A 17,363-nucleotide genomic window follows, 5' to 3' on the forward strand; every position below is an offset into this window, starting at 1 on the left:
AGCTAATTTCTAAACTTAGAACGATATTTAGAAAGTGATAATTATCGTTTTTATCCGATATATCCTTGGAAAAAAATTTTCAACTTAAGTCCCGACTTTCTAAACTTCAGCTAAACTTCAGCTATTTTCTAAACTTAGAAAGCTATTTAGAAAGTGATAATTATCGTTTTTATCCGATATATCCTTGGAAAAAAAATTTCAACCTAAGGCCCGACTTTCTAAACTTTCTAAACTTCAGCTATTTTCTAAACTTAGAACGATATTTAGAAAGTGATAATTATCGTTTTTATCCGATATATCCTTGGGAAACTTTTTTCACTCCAAGCCCGACTTTCTAAACTACAGCTAATTTCTAAACTTAGAACGCTATTTAGAAAGTGATAATTATCGTTTTTATCCGATATATCCTTGGAAAAAAAATTTCAACCTAAGTCCCGACTTTCTAAACTTCAGCTAAACTTCAGCTATTTTCTAAATTAGAACGATATTTAGAAAGTGATAATTATCGTTTTTATCCGATATATCCTTGGAAAAAAAATTTTCAACCTAAGTCCCGACTTTCTAAACTTTCTAAACTTCAGCTATTTTCTAAACTTAGAACGATATTTAGAAAGTGATAATTATCGTTTTTATCCGATATATCCTTGGGAAACTTTTTTCACTCCAAGCCCGACTTTCTAAACTACAGCTAATTTCTAAACTTAGAACGCTATTTAGAAAGTGATAATTATCGTTTTTATCCGATATATCCTTGGAAAAAAATTTTCAACCTAAGTCCCGACTTTCTAAACTTCAGCTAAACTTCAGCTATTTTCTAAACTTAGAACGATATTTAGAAAGTGATAATTATCGTTTTTATCCGATATATCCTTGGGAAACTTTTTTCACTCCAAGCCCGACTTTCTAAACTACAGCTAATTTCTAAACTTAGAACGCTATTTAGAAAGTGATAATTATCGTTTTTATCCGATATATCCTTGGAAAAATTTTTTCAACCAAAGGCCCGACTTTCTAAACTTTCTAAACTACTGCTAATTTCTAAACTTAGAACGCTATTTAGAAAGTGATAATTATCGTTTTTTTTGCCGTGTTTATCGTTTTTAGCTAGTTTAGCCCCCATAGGGATACATGTAGTTTAGAAATGGCTTTCAGGAAAAGACACAATTCCGCACCTAACTCGAAAATGGGGAGTTTGAATGTTGAATGTCGCTTTGTATAGTTGAAAATGGGGAGTTTGAATGTTGAATGTCGCTTTGTATAGTTGAAAATTGGGAGTTAGAATATTGGCCTTGATTACGCGCCATTGTACAACACTACAAGTCAGACCTGACTGTTGTGGAGCCAAATAGAAATAGTGCAATGGATTACAAGAATGGTTACACTACCAGCCATGAGCTCAGGATAACAACAAAACTTGTAGTGAAGTAATTGAAATGTAATATTAACAACAGTTTGCAATGGTACATTCAAATACTCAACAGAAATGTTGGGTGGCCTTATCAACAAACAGCACATTTTGAAAAGAAAAAACCTGAAACACTGAGCAAGAAGGAAAGTTGTATTTTGTTGCAGTGACTTGCTTTTTTCTTGACTTTCTTTGTCTTTTGATATGTTTAAATCTGATAGTGTTCTATAAAATTGGTGTTTTGTCATTTTTAGTCTGAATTTAAATGCAGAAAAGCTTATACGCTAGACTGAAGATTAGTGGAAATAAAGAAATTTTGTTTGAATTGCTTAGTAACCTGGGGAGTCCACTGATACCATTACTTTTATTTAGAAGCCTTTAGAAAATCTCTTTTAGTACGCAAGTAAAGATGTGCCAACTACTCTTCAGTCATCCCAGCAATTTAAAAGATTGGCATGAAAAAAATACGAGGTTGTTACGAAAACACCGCCAAGGATGGACGTTAGCATAGCATTTTGCCTAACCAACGTTTGAGTACATTGTGTGTGGTATTGTCATGATAGCTTTATTATTCTACCAGTATATCTCACATTCTTGACTGGGACTCAATTAGGCTATATAGTAACAGCTTTCATGCAATGTAAGCAGTTTTTCCTTTACATAATATATGATGAAAATACAGGACATTATTGTGGATGCACTTCCAACAGCCTGTAACTACACATACAGAGTGTGAGATACATTCTGGTAATTGTTCAATGGATCCCTTGAAACCATCCTTAGTGAACACAATGCACACAATGAACACAATGCACATGGGGTCCTAGAAATAGTTAATGTTACGGAAAGTTTGTTCGGTACAGCTGTTTCAGCCCACATAAATATATATTATCCTGAATCTCAATGGTAGATGTATAATAATGTAGGCTATGAGTGGTTACTCTGACTCAACCATGATTTTTCTGCTAATGTGCAGCATGGTTGGAAGGTTATAACTGGTTGGTCATTTGTCACTTTTACAGCAACTTAGGGAGTCTATTTGTATTATTCAATTATAAAGGAAAGATTCAGCCAACCTATTGAATGACAGCTTCCGAGACACTGCACATAGAGCTGGATTTTTGAATGATATGTAATGCCATGAGGAACGTTCAAAAGAAAGGCTACAGAATACTGGTAACATTTATAGTATAAATGTGTATACAAATTATACACTTTCTCAATTTCATGCAGATGTCAATGTTTCTTGATTTGTACAAATGCAAGGACAAACTTTTCACAACTTCAATGAAACTACCAGTAGAGTTTTACACAAAATCTTACAACCTGACATACAACTGGAATAGTACATCATAGAATATGGTCCTTCAGTAAAACTATACATATTGTGCTACAGTCTTGATGAAAAATGATAAAAAGACACCTTTCACATCCCAAAAGCACCAATAAACCTTATCTCTCTGACTAAAATCAACCATTTCATGCTTGCACAAACTTCACACAAAGTTTCTTCATTGGATACAGCCATTACTTTGATATGCAAATAGACAAAGATAAGTCTCTTTTTTATCACCACTAATAACATGTTAGTCTTGTACCAGGTAAGAAAAAGAAAGTAATGTCTATGAGAATGGTATTTTACATAGATTATGTGAGATTTAAAACATTCAAGTGGTCCTTTTCTGTCTGTGCTGCTTTAGAAGACTACATGTAACTGAATACCGTAAAATTCCCAATTGAGGCCGCACCTCTAATTGAAGCCGCACCCTGACTTTGAAACATTGTCTTGGCTCATTGTTTGCCCATTTGGGGTTTTTGAATTGTACCATAATAGAAGCCGCACCCCTTCTCTGAGCCCATCATGAAACAATGCATGCTGAAATTCACACCAGCTGGCTTGCGTCGCCTCATTGACTTGTGCTAATGATTGACAGGTGTCTTTCTTACAGAAAAAATACCCAATAAAAAGTTCCCTTTTAACACTACTACCATTGTGCATTTTGTCATTGATAGCAACAAAAGTACAAACAATGCCCCATGTATCGGTACGTTTGTGTGTTTGAACACGGCCGAAGTTTTTGTCAGTGTGGTAAACACCGCCATAGTCAATTACCTGATGCAACAACTTTGAAGCAACGGTGTTTGTGTACAAGTTAAAATAGTTGAGAGATTGAGATACCATGTTTCAAATAAGTAGTTTTCATTCAATACCCACGTACCCTTACCGATGTCTCACGTACAACAACACCACCTGCATCATATTGACATAATGAACTGCCTATACTGTACTGTGGCTGCTGGTGGGTGCATATAAGCTTGTACACGTTCCGTTTTTGATCATGAGAAAATAAAATTTGACCTCAAAACAGTTCACAAAAACATGCCAGTAAAGTTAGCAAAGGTCATTCACTTGCCTTTATTGCACTATCCGAGTATGAGCCACCGGTTCGGCAACACAAGACAGCTGTAAATCAAGGGGACCCATCTGCCATGGACGCTTAATTTATGCTAATTTTATGCACGATTTTTTTTCAAAACCATTTGATCTTCTATCACTTTCAAAATCGACTTACACGTCCAAAGAAATTGATTGTACAATCTCTAAATACAGAAGTGAAATTTTTGTGAAATTTCAGCGTCCAAAAACCTCTAAACTTGAAACAAAGACATCATGCATGCTGCTGGTACATGGTCAACATGGCCGACCTTAGTGAGACTATTCTATTTTGGGGACGGGGTTCAGCAGGGTCAGATAATCAAGAAAGTACTGGAAAAACGCGTCATTTTCATTACGATGCTGTCAAGGGAACTCCAGTTTCCCATTGTTTTAACATCTTTTAATAGTTTCCTTATTATCTAAAAGGAATTTTACCAAGTTTAACGACCAAATACACTCTCCTACCGTTTCTATATTGGAGTTACACTAGGGTAGAGGCTTTTTATGCGGGTAATTTATTCACGCAAAATTCATTGGTACTATTTTGCATAACAATAGCGATTGCCCCTGCAATGCTTGGTGAGCATTGAGAAAATATCCAAACACAGGAAATGTACGTAATTGAAGCCGCACCGGGACTTCAGTGCGTGATCCCAGGGGTCCCTCAAAAATGTTTCTAATACAAGCCGCGGCTTCAATTGGGAATTTTACGGTAAATATTATGGTGTTTCATTGAAAAGTGTCCCATACCAGTAAATACCTATAGCCTCGTTGCCACATCGGTTAGGTACAAAAATGTAGTACTTTCTACCTCCAGTCTTCTGTAAATCCTTTCATAATTGGAATACCAGCCTTGCTGGCCCAGACATGCTACCAGTTGATCAACAATATCATCATAAACCCAGTCATATAACATTGATTTTGGAAATGAAAATGAAAGGACAACATGGCAATAAAACACATAAAATCACCTGTCTCCTCTACTGCAACACCATGCCCTGCTAGCTTCAAATAAAACACTACTCCACAAACATTCATGAATTTGATGCACTGTTAGTCTTGAAAAGTTTTCCATCTTTTAACAGATTTTCATATTTCTGTGGCTTATTAATTTCATGACAATGTGTACATGCAGTATGGTCAACTCCTTATATTTTTTACCACTTTGTCAAACAATCAGTGATTTGGTCAGTTACCATTTTACCACTTTGTCAAACAATTCAGTGATTTGGTCAGTTACCATTTTACCACTTTGTCAAACAATCAGTGATTTGGTCAGTTACCATTTTACCACTTTGTCAAACAATTCAGTGATTTGGTCAGTTACCATAAGGGTTTTGCTTGTACACCATTCCTACAATGTACATGTACAACACTACAAGTCAGACCTGACTGTTGTGGAGCCAAATAGAAATAGTGCAATGGATTACAAGAATGGTTACACTACCAGCCATGAGCTCAGGATAACAACAAAACTTGTAGTGAAGTAATTGAAATGTAATATTAACAACAGTTTGCAATGGTACATTCAAATACTCAACAGAAATGTTGGGTGGCCTTATCAACAAACAGCACATTTTGAAAAGAAAAACCTGAAACACTGAGCAAGAAGGAAAGTTGTATTTTGTTGCAGTGACTTGATTTTTCCTGACTTTTTTGTCTCTTGATATGTTTAAATCTGATAGTGTTTTATAAAATTGGCGTTTGAATTTAAATGCAGAAAAGCTTATACGCTAGACTGAAGATTAGTGGAAATAAAGAAATTTTGTTTGAATTGCTTAGTAACCTGGGGAGTCCACTGATACCATTACTTTTATTTAGAAGCCTTTAGAAAATCTCTTTTAGTACGCAAGTAAAGATGTGCCAACTACTCTTCAGTCATCCCAGCATATAAAACAATAAATGGTACATGTGCGAGTAACATTATGTTAGTACAATGTACGAAAAACATGTTGAAAAAGTTCAATGCTTATTGAATCACTTTGCAAAATCCTCACAATAAACCAAAACTTCAGTGCCATATCCATGGAGATTCTATTCATCACTCTTTAAAGCAAAATACAATCATAAGAATTGTGAACATGATTCTGCTGAGGAAAGATGCTGTTGTTGTGCACTAGCCTCCTCCAGATAACAGAAACACTTATAGTTTACAATCTTTTGATTTGAAAAGCCAAAACTTTAGTGGGATAGATTTTTGGGCTTTCTTATTACCAATTTCAAAGTTCCTAAATAAAAGGAGTCCACATATTAGAACAAGATTTTTGTGAAAAGTGTTTTCTCTGATTGATACGCTATCTTCTTAAAGTTCATGTAATGTTGACAAGAGCACGAACTGAGTCTATTGTTGACAATGATTGACAACTTATGAAATTACAATTTCCATTAGAATGAAGTGTCTTTGGTAAGGTTTGGGAAGATAGGTGAATGGAGTGGGAAACTCAACACCATGTCCCTTGTCCTCCTACATATCATTACATTGCTATTTTAAGGGGAACCGCAGTAAAGTTTACAAGGGTGGTACCAGCATTAACAAAAACACTGATATTCCATTGAATCCATCACATGAAACAAATCCTTGTCAGACATTCCCATTTCTGAAGCTGACATAGGAATGGCATAAACACTGTATATCATTTAAAACAGAGCTTGTACAATAAAAAGACAAAGTTTATCATGATGACCATATTCCAAGGGATGAAACTCGAATGTAATGTAAAAAGAGACGATACTCTAACACATATTCTTCCATGTACACAACTTTCCAAGTGATAAGACCTTTTGATATTCAAAGGGACAAGAGTACTGCTACAGATAGTGGTATGGCGACCCTTATCACAATGTTTGAGGGATATCGTAAGCACTGGCATAATGGAACGTGGAATGATAAGGTTAGAAATGAGAAGAAACAATGCTTTGATGGTTTACATGGAAGGAATGGTCTGATCAGGTTGTGCTGGTACAGTTACAGGCTTAATAAATGGGTTTGAGGAAACATTGACTATTCATATTATGTGAATGTCAGTTTATAGAAAGTTGATTTTATGAGGAAATGTTGAGTTGGGTGTTTTGTTATATTACGTGATAATTCATATTTTGTCCCATCATCTGTTTGTTACTTTTTGACGGCAACTAACAACACACATTTCATAGGATTCTGAATCATAGAAATATTGTTCCATGTACTTCAGTGTCAATCTAGGACAATTAAACACTATGTAAAATGCAGTATTTACATGCAATCCAACTTTTTGTGATTCATCTACTGTTGCTCTGCTATGTTTTGACGCATTGCAAACATATGTTCTAAACTTATTCAACAGAAGCTGAAACATTTCTTCATTAGTCTTGTACCAGTATTACCCAGGTACAAATTTACCAAGTTCAGCTCTGATGCCATATGGCACTTACATAATGTTTCACAGCAGTGAATCTGTATCTTCTGTTCCTTGTCTGTTTAACACTACCCTGTAATTTCCCTTGGCATGTCAAAACAATCATATTAGGGGCCAGCAAAAACTGTTTTCTTTCTTAAATGTTTTTTCCTACATCTACTTACCAAGAAGCAAAAGTAAAGCACACATGCATGCTGTACTGATACTAACTGAACAGTGGCTACTTCAATATACCCTATATAGTAGAACATGAAACTGGATGTGATACATGATGGAAAAAGGTTCAGAAAATAACTATCAGATACATATACTATGTCTTTTGTTTATTTGAATATTTGCTATATTACACTGGATGCTTTAGGGAGAATGTATAGTAAGATGGTTGACAACTATAGTTGTAGCAGTAGACAATTTGTTACTTTTTTCTGGTCAAGTTCATTTCAAGTCAACATAAAAATCAAGTCACAAAATCACTGTGAAACACACCACTGTGACATACACGATCATTGTCATAGTATCCAGAAAAGTCAGGAAAAAATCACTAGGACAAATCTGTGAAAATCAGTTTTCTGTATATATATTTTTTGGGGGGAAGGGGGGAGGGGGTTAGGTACATGTATGATGTACCATGGTAAGTTTATAAGTGAGGTCTCCTTTTACCTCCATTGAGTTAGAAAATACATTATTTAGGACATTTCGAATGTTAATGGTTTCAACCTACTTGACCTGATAGCAAGCATTGGATTCATCACATATGAAGATTATACCGGTAATTACACTGAAATTGACAAGAACGAAATAATTTGTCATGGGATACTGAGAGAAGGTTCACAAGTTATGAGTGATTAGTTACAAAACTGATTATAAACACAACTATTAGTACTTTGTAATGGGTACTAGGTGGTGTTGAAATATAACCTCTCCCCTCTACCCAAAAAGAATGATCACTAACACCATTGATAGGAATCTGTGAAAAGCCTAAACTTTCCTGATGTTTTCGTGGTGCCATCCCTTAAGCAGGCATCTAATATCGTGGTAAATAGTTTCGATGAGATACTTCAGAAATCTTTCCCAGCTATCATAGTGTACAGTTTGTGTAAGTCTTGTGTACAGTACTATTATTCTTGTTCAATTCACAATTATGTCATACCAGTATATTGATGGCGCAAATGCAGCGATCTGATTGGTCGAGACGCAAAAAGAACCGTGGTATATTGGCGATATACTACGGCTGGCATACGCCCGCTCTCAGCTTGAGCAAAAACCTGTTCTTGACGTTCCATGCCAGAATTTCAATATACTGTTATAGTAAATAGCAATGAATCACACTCAGCAACGGTATACCACTCGATTTTGACCAGTTCACTTCATATGTGCACTCGCTATCGCTCGTGCATATATGAAGTGAACTGGTCAAAATCCCGTGGTATACTGTCACTGGGTGTGCTTTATTGCTTAATATATCACAGATGTGGTTTACTTGATTTAATAGATGGCAGAAGTATTTACTCTAGATATTTCTGACAAAATCCATCACATCATGTAAGAGAAACTATACTTCTAGTGGAGAAGTAAATCAAAGGTGTCATGACATGGTCAACGTTTACTAGAGAATGCCATTCCCAAACTGTGGATTGTCTTGCAGACTTTGAAATGTCAACAAAAGACAAAGTTGGCGGATAATGAAATGTTTGCAGTATGACATAAAAAAGGAAGGAAACATTCATGGTTTACTTCATCATTACAGTTTCAAATTAATTGTCAATGACAGGGAGGATAATATATTTCTTGGGAAAATCAATACTACGTTATTTGATATTATCCTTACAGAAAGAGTTCCTTAAAGCCCCCCTGCCAATTTTTTTTTTCTCTCCAGTGATGTATACATGTACAACACTTTTAAGTATGCTAACCCTAAAACTAACCCCAACCCTAATTACAAACCCCTCCAAAGTTGTATTTAATGTGCTTCTTCCAAGGAAAGGCTGCAATTAAAGTGATTTTCTGGGGTGAGGGCCTTGAGGAACTCTCGCCATCCTTTCTTACATAAAGGTGCAAACCTACATGTACATGTATTTATATATATCAGACAGACATGCATCCTGCGATAGGTGAACACCAGCTACCATATAAAGTATCTAAACGGAGGTATATCAAACACAAACACTCTGTTCTGGGTGCACTCAGGCCCGTATGAGTCAAGGGACACACTCACACACACGCCTCCCCCCCCCCCCCCACACACACAGAGACGAGTGAAAAATCTAAACTTGTTGAGTATCATATAGTGAAAAGAACCGACGAATCACCTGAAGGATAGTAAGATCTGTATCTCAGCAGTGAGCTAAAACGTAGTCGCTCCATGAGAAGCGATCGTGGCTACATGTTCAACTCATTACTTTTATAATGTTTGGATCTACGGCCTGCAACCATCGATGTATTTCGGTGAATCCCTAATGTACATGTACATTAAGAATCCTGTAACGTTTTGCTTTTATTGCAAATAATCATGGACCTCAGGTCATCGATCTTGTCTCATTTCGTCTCCCTAAAGTTACCTGTAATTCCTCGACTTTTGCTTTCAGCAGCTTATTTTCTTGAACTATCTCTTGCAGAAACTCGAGTGTCTGGATATGTCGACTTGCCAGTCTCTCTTCCTGATCAGACATGTCTTCCTTGGGGATTTTCGAACGGTAGCAGTTGTTCGACATCGTTCTTTCGATTTGTGCGATCAATTTAAGGCAACCAGGCAAAATGTAATCAGTGAGAAATTTTTTTAACTTTGATTTTGATCAACCGTGCAATTAGCTTGGAGTATAATACATACAGGTAAACATAGCAGATGAACCGTGACAGAATTAGTTACACTATTATCAGTTTAGCCGTGGAACACCTGCTATACTATTTGGCTGATTCCGAGGGAAGAGCGCCATCACAGGAAATAGTTCTCATGCTGGTGTAATTAGAACCGCGAATATACGATAACGAATCAATGCACACGCTATAATTCTCTAAAAAATTAGGATACTTAATATGTCAAAAACGAATGGTATAAAACTGATGATCTGAATTAGTAGATTATGTTTAATAACGTGCAGGGATTTCATTGAATGAAAATGGTGAAGGGTTCAAGACGCATGCGCAGATAGTTTTGGGTTCATTGCAGAAAGCGTGATTCTGCGATTTTTATGCAGAATTGGCCATACCTGTTGTAGTCTGCTGGTTAACAATACATCCATCAATTATTTCGCCTAAACAAATTAACAGAACCTAAAAGATGTCGGCAACGGGCGGCCAGATCGAGAAAGTTGTTGTCCACCCACTGGTTTTGCTCAGTGTTGTCGATCACTTCAATCGAATGGGCAAAGTAGGAAACCAAAAGAGAGTTTGTGGAGTGCTTCTTGGATCACTGAGGAAAGACCATGTTCTCGATATTTCAAATAGCTTTGCAGGTAGGTTATTATCTGTGTACATTTTAGTATGTCTTGTATATGTAGGTAAGTTCCATGTATGTGTTTTCAAAAGAAACAAATCCAGTCGGGCCCAAGCCATGGTAACAAAAAGACGATGGCATTAACTCATGGAGTTGTAGGGTTAGGGATTTCTAACGTTTTGACAGTTCGTCTGTACTATGAGTAAATTATGGCCATCACTATGTCGGTGTAGAAGCCATGTCACTTTGTATCGATACTATTCGACCTTCAAAACAATTTCATTATGCAATAAACATCTGTCTGCCTTTGCTGCAGTTCTGGAGCTACAACTTTCCCAGGCGATTTTGGGTGGTGGGGAAATCAAATCGCCAGGAAATATTGTTGGGTAGAGAACTGTAGCAACTGTCGGCCTATGAAGAGGTACAGAGATAGTAAGGCACACTAAACCAAAACGGGAACATTTTCTTGATTGGCAAAAGTTTCCAGATTTAATAGGAGATTAAGTGACCACGATGACGAGATAAACTGAAGGACACTTTTAACAGAATAACATTGCTTTGCACTAGTTAGTTGACATTTTGGAATTTACCAAAGTGTACCTGAACATAATTAACTTTTAGGCTAAGTTTACCGTTGTTTTTAGAATTTTATCTGTTGCTTTCTTTCCATCTTTTCAAATTTATACAGATTATTCAATATTGGTGATACTTTCTATTGAAAAGAGATACAATAATTTGTCGCTTATTACATGGAGTGTGTATTTAAGGTGCAAGGAACAACTCTGTTCTCTTTTAGGGGGTCCAGACACTTCACACCAAATCAGTTCCACACAGCTTCGTCCAAAACCATTTTGTATGAAAACCATCTCGTCCCAAGTACTACTTCCTCCTCCAGTGCCATTCTGCCCCAAGTAGTGGCAGTGGTCAGTTATTTGCAGCTTTACTGGTTGGCAATAGTTTTTGGCAAAGTGGCATTACTTTTGGGGTGATATGACTCCTCGGGCAAAGACGTTATGGTATGAGGTTGTTTTGGTTCGAAGTGGTTTTGGTGTGAAATGGTATGGGACAAGATGGGTGGTGTGAAGTTGTTTTTGTGTGAAGTGTCTGGGAACCCTCTATTTATGTCAAATTCATATCAACACTAACATTTTCACACTGCAACACATTTAGGCCAAAGTCTCTGTATCAGGGGATTTCTTCATAAAAGAGAAAATCTTAATCAGGACTGTTTTTCAAAATAAGAGTGACACGTTTAGGGGGGGTCTCCCTTTTGGTCTTACTGTGCCTAGCTGTTAAGGCAAGGCACTTTAGATATAGCACAATAGTGTCTATGCCTCAAGTAATACACAATAGACTTTCTCTATTTGATAAATCCCTTGGAGAAGTTCTGCGGAAGACATGTTCTGTGAAGTCTGATTTAGTGAGCAGGAAATTATTGGGTTGAATCAGGAAATCATTTGGTTGATAGACAACTTTTTGACAAAGCAGTTGTAAAAAAATCTGTGCTTTCCACCAGCCTACAACAGCATCTTTCAGCTCATTTGATTCCTAGCAATGTGATAGGCAAAAGCATTGGTGAAACAACAGTGAATTCCAAGGACAATAGTCGATCTGTACTGCAGGTACTCAGCCACTGCAATCCATATCACCGCAATCTTTCTAAGTTCCATTAACCAAACAGCAGTTTTTGAATGCATACATCAAATATGGTTTTCACATTCTGTAAACTTTTGACTAAGTATATTCATTATGTTTTTGGATATCTAGTTCCTTTTGATGAAGATGACAAGGATCTGGCAGTCATGTTTCTAGATCATGACTATTTGGAATGCATGTATGGCATGTTTAAAAAAGTTAATGGTAAGTATGTAGAAGTCTTGTATTCATTCTGTGTAGGGTAAATTGGCGAGAGTTTTAGACCTGATCAACCTCCTTTGAATCAAATTGTCCTTGCCCTACTACTTAATCTGCAGAAACCTGCATCTGAGTCATTCTAAAAGATGATAACTGTCCTACTACGTAGTTTTCCAGTTTAATGGGAGCGATAATTATTTGCAGAATGTGAAGTCAATACACTATAAAGACATAAACATCTACTGTATTTAAGTGTGCTTTTGTCAGCAAGCTAATCACACAAAATCCTTTTGTTAGAACTTGCACATTACATACAGATCTGACAAGAACTGTCTTTGTAAATAGTAATGGACAAAAAATCGGCAAGGTAGTGCTTGATCAAACCTGAATGTATATTGTAGAAAAGGAAAATGTCATGAGACAAAAGGCGTCATTAATAGAAGTGTGTTACTGTTTTGTTAAATCCAGTGTGTCTTGTTTATAAAATGAACAGTTATACAGAGAGATCAACAAATGGTGCATATGGGGTATCACTGACATTTTACAAGATGTTTATTTTCATGTTCATATTTCAGCTAGGGAAAAGATTGTTGGCTGGTACCACACAGGCCCTAAACTTCACAAAAATGACATCGCAGTTAATGATATTATTAGAAATTACTGTCCAAATTCTGTAAGTATAATTGCAAGTGTAACACCAATGTTAAGTTATTCTTTTAAAAAGCATTCAAATAGTCTTGAACATACAACTTTGTAAAATGCTTCAGCTGAAAGGCCAATTTTGTTGATATTATTTTGTTGGACTTCTCATTCATTTTTGATGAGGTGACAAAATTATCTGTACTTGATGAAAAGTTTTGGGTCAGAAAGATGACTTACAAAGCCATCAGTTAGTCTGTTTTTGCATTCATTATTACATGATTGTCTTACATCCTTCTATCAAATTCAAATTGTCCTTGGCACCTGTTAGTCCATTTCATGTGGGAAAAAAACCAATAATGTGCAAGCATGATGCTAATTGTACATCATATCTGAAAGTCGGATCCTCATTTCTCGCAACTGAGAAGGTATCTTTAAATGTTTCAGCAGCCATTACAAAGAAAGCAGATTCAAATTTGTATATTTTTGATGATGTTGAGATGAAAAAAGAGTATTAACAGTGTATGTTCATAACATTCCACAGGTATTGGTTATCATAGATGCTAAACCCAAAGATCTAGGTCTACCAACAGAAGCCTACGTTGCAGTTGAAGAAGTACATGATGTGAGTAACCCTGCATTTGGATAATATTTCAAATGAGTATGACAACAACTTCTCATATTGAAATTCTTATACTGCCCAAACCATTTGGATTCTTTCATCAACGTAACGTGTGGAAAGTATGAGCTTTTAATAATCAATCTTGCTTACACAAGAAACTCTGTACCTTTGAGAGCTGAAGTGTGTTTTTGCTACTATGGCACTTTATTTCTTTCTTCATCAGGATGGAACTCCTACCTCAAAAACTTTTGAACATATTCCAAGTGAGATAGGAGCAGAAGAGGCAGAAGAAGTTGGGGTTGAACATCTCCTTAGGTAAGTGTATAGATTGTCATTTACTACAGTTACAGGTTTTCTGTTCTCTTCTTTAACAATTTATAGTGAAACCAATTTATCATAGATTTTGTGTGAAAATATCGTGACAAATGGACCCAAGTTGCATCATCAAAGGATTTTCAACCCAATCCTGTACACAAGACAGTGTTTGCTGTTTTGTCAGTTTCCATTACTAAAATTTTGCCCGGTCATTGTAGGTCCAAATAATCATAACAGAGTCTGTAAAGGGTCATATGAACATTTTACAAACGTTGGCATAATTTGCCTTATGTTCATTTACCATATCAAAAATCGGTGTCATTACAAAAATGATCCTGTACTACATGATCTAAGATTTCTGTCATTTCAGCAAAAATTTCAACATAAGAATAATTTTGTATTGACAGAGCGGTAATGTTACATGCACTATGTAGTGGTTTCAACAGAATCTTTCCTCAGGTACATTTACTGTGTCAAAAAAACTGTCAACATAAGAATAAGGCATGCATCATTGTCTAAAGAATGGCAACATTCCATGAAATGTTCAACAGATATGTATTACACTGAGTATTTAGAATATTTAGAGAAAGTTATTTTCATAATGACTGTTTAGTAGGCAATTTAAGTCAAAAAGTATTGTTAGATTTTAATGCTTAAATTTTTATAATGCAGGGATATAAAAGATACAACAGTTGGAACACTGTCACAGCGTGTCACCAACCAACTAATGGGTCTCAAGGGTCTCCATTCTCATATACAAGACATCCACAGCTACTTAGATAAAGTAGCCCAAGGAAAACTGCCAGTCAACCATCAGATTATCTACCAACTTCAGGACATTTTCAATCTCCTCCCAGATGTAAATTTCTCTGAATTTGTGAAAGCTTTCCTTGTGAAAACAAATGACCAGATGCTTGTAGTGTACCTGGCATCACTTATAAGGTCAATCATTGCACTGCACAACCTCATCAACAACAAAATACACAACAGAGATGCTGAGAAACAAGAGGGTCAGAAGAAAGAGGACAAAGACAAGGACAAAGATAAGAAAGACAAGAAAGACAAAGATGATAAGGAGAAAGATAAAGATAAAAAGAAATCCGACTCATCTGCTACCAAGAAATAAACTTTGATATTAGAGCTGTATTTAATACATTTAGGGTTGCAAATGAAGTGCGATCTGCATCTGTCAATAATTTCAACATTTTTCAGTTTAACCCGTACAGGATTTGAATCCAAATAAAAGAAACATGAATGCATGTATGTTGTATTGTTTGGAGTCAAATCTTCGTGATTTATGAACACTTTTGAATAACAAGTGCTTGTCATAGATACAAGAAGAAAAGCATTTGTACTGTGTATCTCAGGCTCCTTCACAGGATTTCATTTCATAAGCAAAGTTTGCATTGTAGTCAGGGTGTAATGTGTAACTGAATTCTGGTAACTTTGGTACACATTGCCATACAAATGGAATCTCATGAAGAACCAGAAACATGAAAGAGAATGCCAATGGGGATCGGTACAAGTATGGAAGAAGCCAAAGAAGCAGAGAATAGTGTATAAAAAGTACTAATAGGAAATAGTGTGTAGAAATCTCAACTATCTCGTCAAATTGACCAGACATGTATGGCATTTCAACATCAGTAGAAACTTTTGAATTATTGACATGTCATTTTGAAAGGTGAAATATTATTGCCCATTGAGGCATCAAAGGCATTACAAAACATTTATGTGCAAAGCATGAATGCAAAGATTTGGCGCCCAAAAAACCTTATAAGCATTTTGTACATGTATTGAATGTAGATTATTGGCTACAACACTGATACCAACACATTCTTCAAAACATCTCATTTTAGCACCATGAAATATATTCTTACAGACTTCTAACACATGTTCAGGTCTTTTTATGAATCGCTGTGGAGTCCTTCAGCAGTGGTGAACTCTTTAACTTCAGCCAGTGCATACATTTCTCAAAAATGTCTGTGACTCATTTATCTGTGGTCAAGTGCTATGGAAGAAGTCCAATGTCAAGCTTCGTTTGAAGTAATAGAACCCCATAGTTTAAGTTAGAGGAGCCCTCATTTATTGAAGGATGATTGTTTTGTTTACCTTTTTTCAACAAAGTGGAGAAATAAATATATCCATTTCAAGTGCTAAGATATTGCATCTGTGTATTTTGCTAATGATGTATGGGTCATAGAGAAGCATGGGTGTCAGATATTATAGTGTTCCCTCTCCGGTGAATTTTGGAAGACATAGGTTTTATGTTTTTCTGAAGAAGCAAAATTGCTTACTCGAATGTTTTGTTTCATGTAAGAAGTGGCCTAATATGGAAAGCTGTTAGTTGTCAATGACTTCTCAAGCCCCATGTATGTACGAGTTGAAGGAAAATTTGAACATGTTTATTAATAGTTCTGGTCACTATTGACAAAGCAAGATTCAGCTGAAACCTCTTTCTTGGAAAAACCTCACTGCTTTTGCCCATGAAAGGTCAAAGATGGCAGTTTTGTTAATCCAAACAAAGAACTTGTCTTGCATGGAGAAGCAGTTACCCCTAGTCTGTGTGGACAAATATCTGAGATAGATGCTGGCAAGGTAAAATATAAATAATGAACAGTAAAATGTATCAAGAAGCTATCAAAGAACATCTCAAATGCAATTAAAGACTATATGTTAGGCCTAACAATTCTGCTATACCAGTATTTAATACCTTTGTTCGGTTGTTGTATAGATGCTTGTGAATTTCCTCTGCCTTTACCATTTTATAAAACAAAAGCTACATTTTCAATATATCCCTGGATTCCCAAGAGCTATGAACAAAAGTAATGCTTTATTATCATTGTATCTTAAGTGCAATCTACATGAAATAATAGTCAACACAAGAAAAGCTATGTGAGAAATCCATGATCAAAACACAGACCGGGACACAGAGCACTTGGTGGTCTCATTGTTATTGCTGACAAAACTGAAGGACAATAATGGACCGTCTCAGATTGTCGCATAAGTTCAAAAAACAAAATTTATTTGTTTACGGGGAGGGGTTTTGACCTCCGTTCAATTAGTGAACTTCACTTTTGCACTTTTATTTTTTGATTACAAGTTCTCTTTACATTGTGTAAAAAATAAACAGAAACTGTACACTTGTACCAACAAATTTTGCTGTAACTATTTCCAACTTGTTCGTGTCATGCTGACTGTGGTTAGTACTCAAATTTGATCAATTACTTGACAATGTAATGCAGTCAGGGGATACATATTCTTCA

The 17,363-nt window shown here is 36.0% G+C and overlaps 2 protein-coding genes across 2 annotated transcripts in view; one reads left to right on the forward strand and one right to left on the reverse strand.

The window, feature by feature from the left end:
- The window catches only part of LOC139147183 (golgin subfamily A member 6-like protein 7), an 86,862-nt gene extending 76,717 nt beyond the window's left edge, over nucleotides 1-10,145 (reverse strand). Inside the window, exon 1 of the mRNA XM_070718119.1 lies at nucleotides 9,796-10,145. Within this exon, the coding sequence (XP_070574220.1) occupies nucleotides 9,796-9,948 (153 nt within the window). The 5' untranslated portion in view covers nucleotides 9,949-10,145. The remainder of the gene's footprint in view (nucleotides 1-9,795) is intronic.
- A 226-nt stretch (nucleotides 10,146-10,371) lies between these two features.
- On the forward strand, nucleotides 10,372-16,257 carry LOC139147184 (26S proteasome non-ATPase regulatory subunit 7-like). The gene is made up of 6 exons (XM_070718120.1): nucleotides 10,372-10,689; nucleotides 12,438-12,530; nucleotides 13,100-13,197; nucleotides 13,708-13,788; nucleotides 14,009-14,100; nucleotides 14,773-16,257. Exons 1-6 carry the CDS (start codon nucleotides 10,515-10,517, stop codon nucleotides 15,224-15,226), a joined length of 993 nt encoding a protein of 330 aa, XP_070574221.1. The 5' UTR covers nucleotides 10,372-10,514; the 3' UTR covers nucleotides 15,227-16,257.
- Nucleotides 16,258-17,363: the final 1,106 nt, after the last annotated feature.

This window comes from Ptychodera flava, chromosome 13, assembly GCF_041260155.1.
Source record: "Ptychodera flava strain L36383 chromosome 13, AS_Pfla_20210202, whole genome shotgun sequence".
Taxonomy (NCBI): Eukaryota; Metazoa; Hemichordata; class Enteropneusta; family Ptychoderidae; genus Ptychodera; species Ptychodera flava.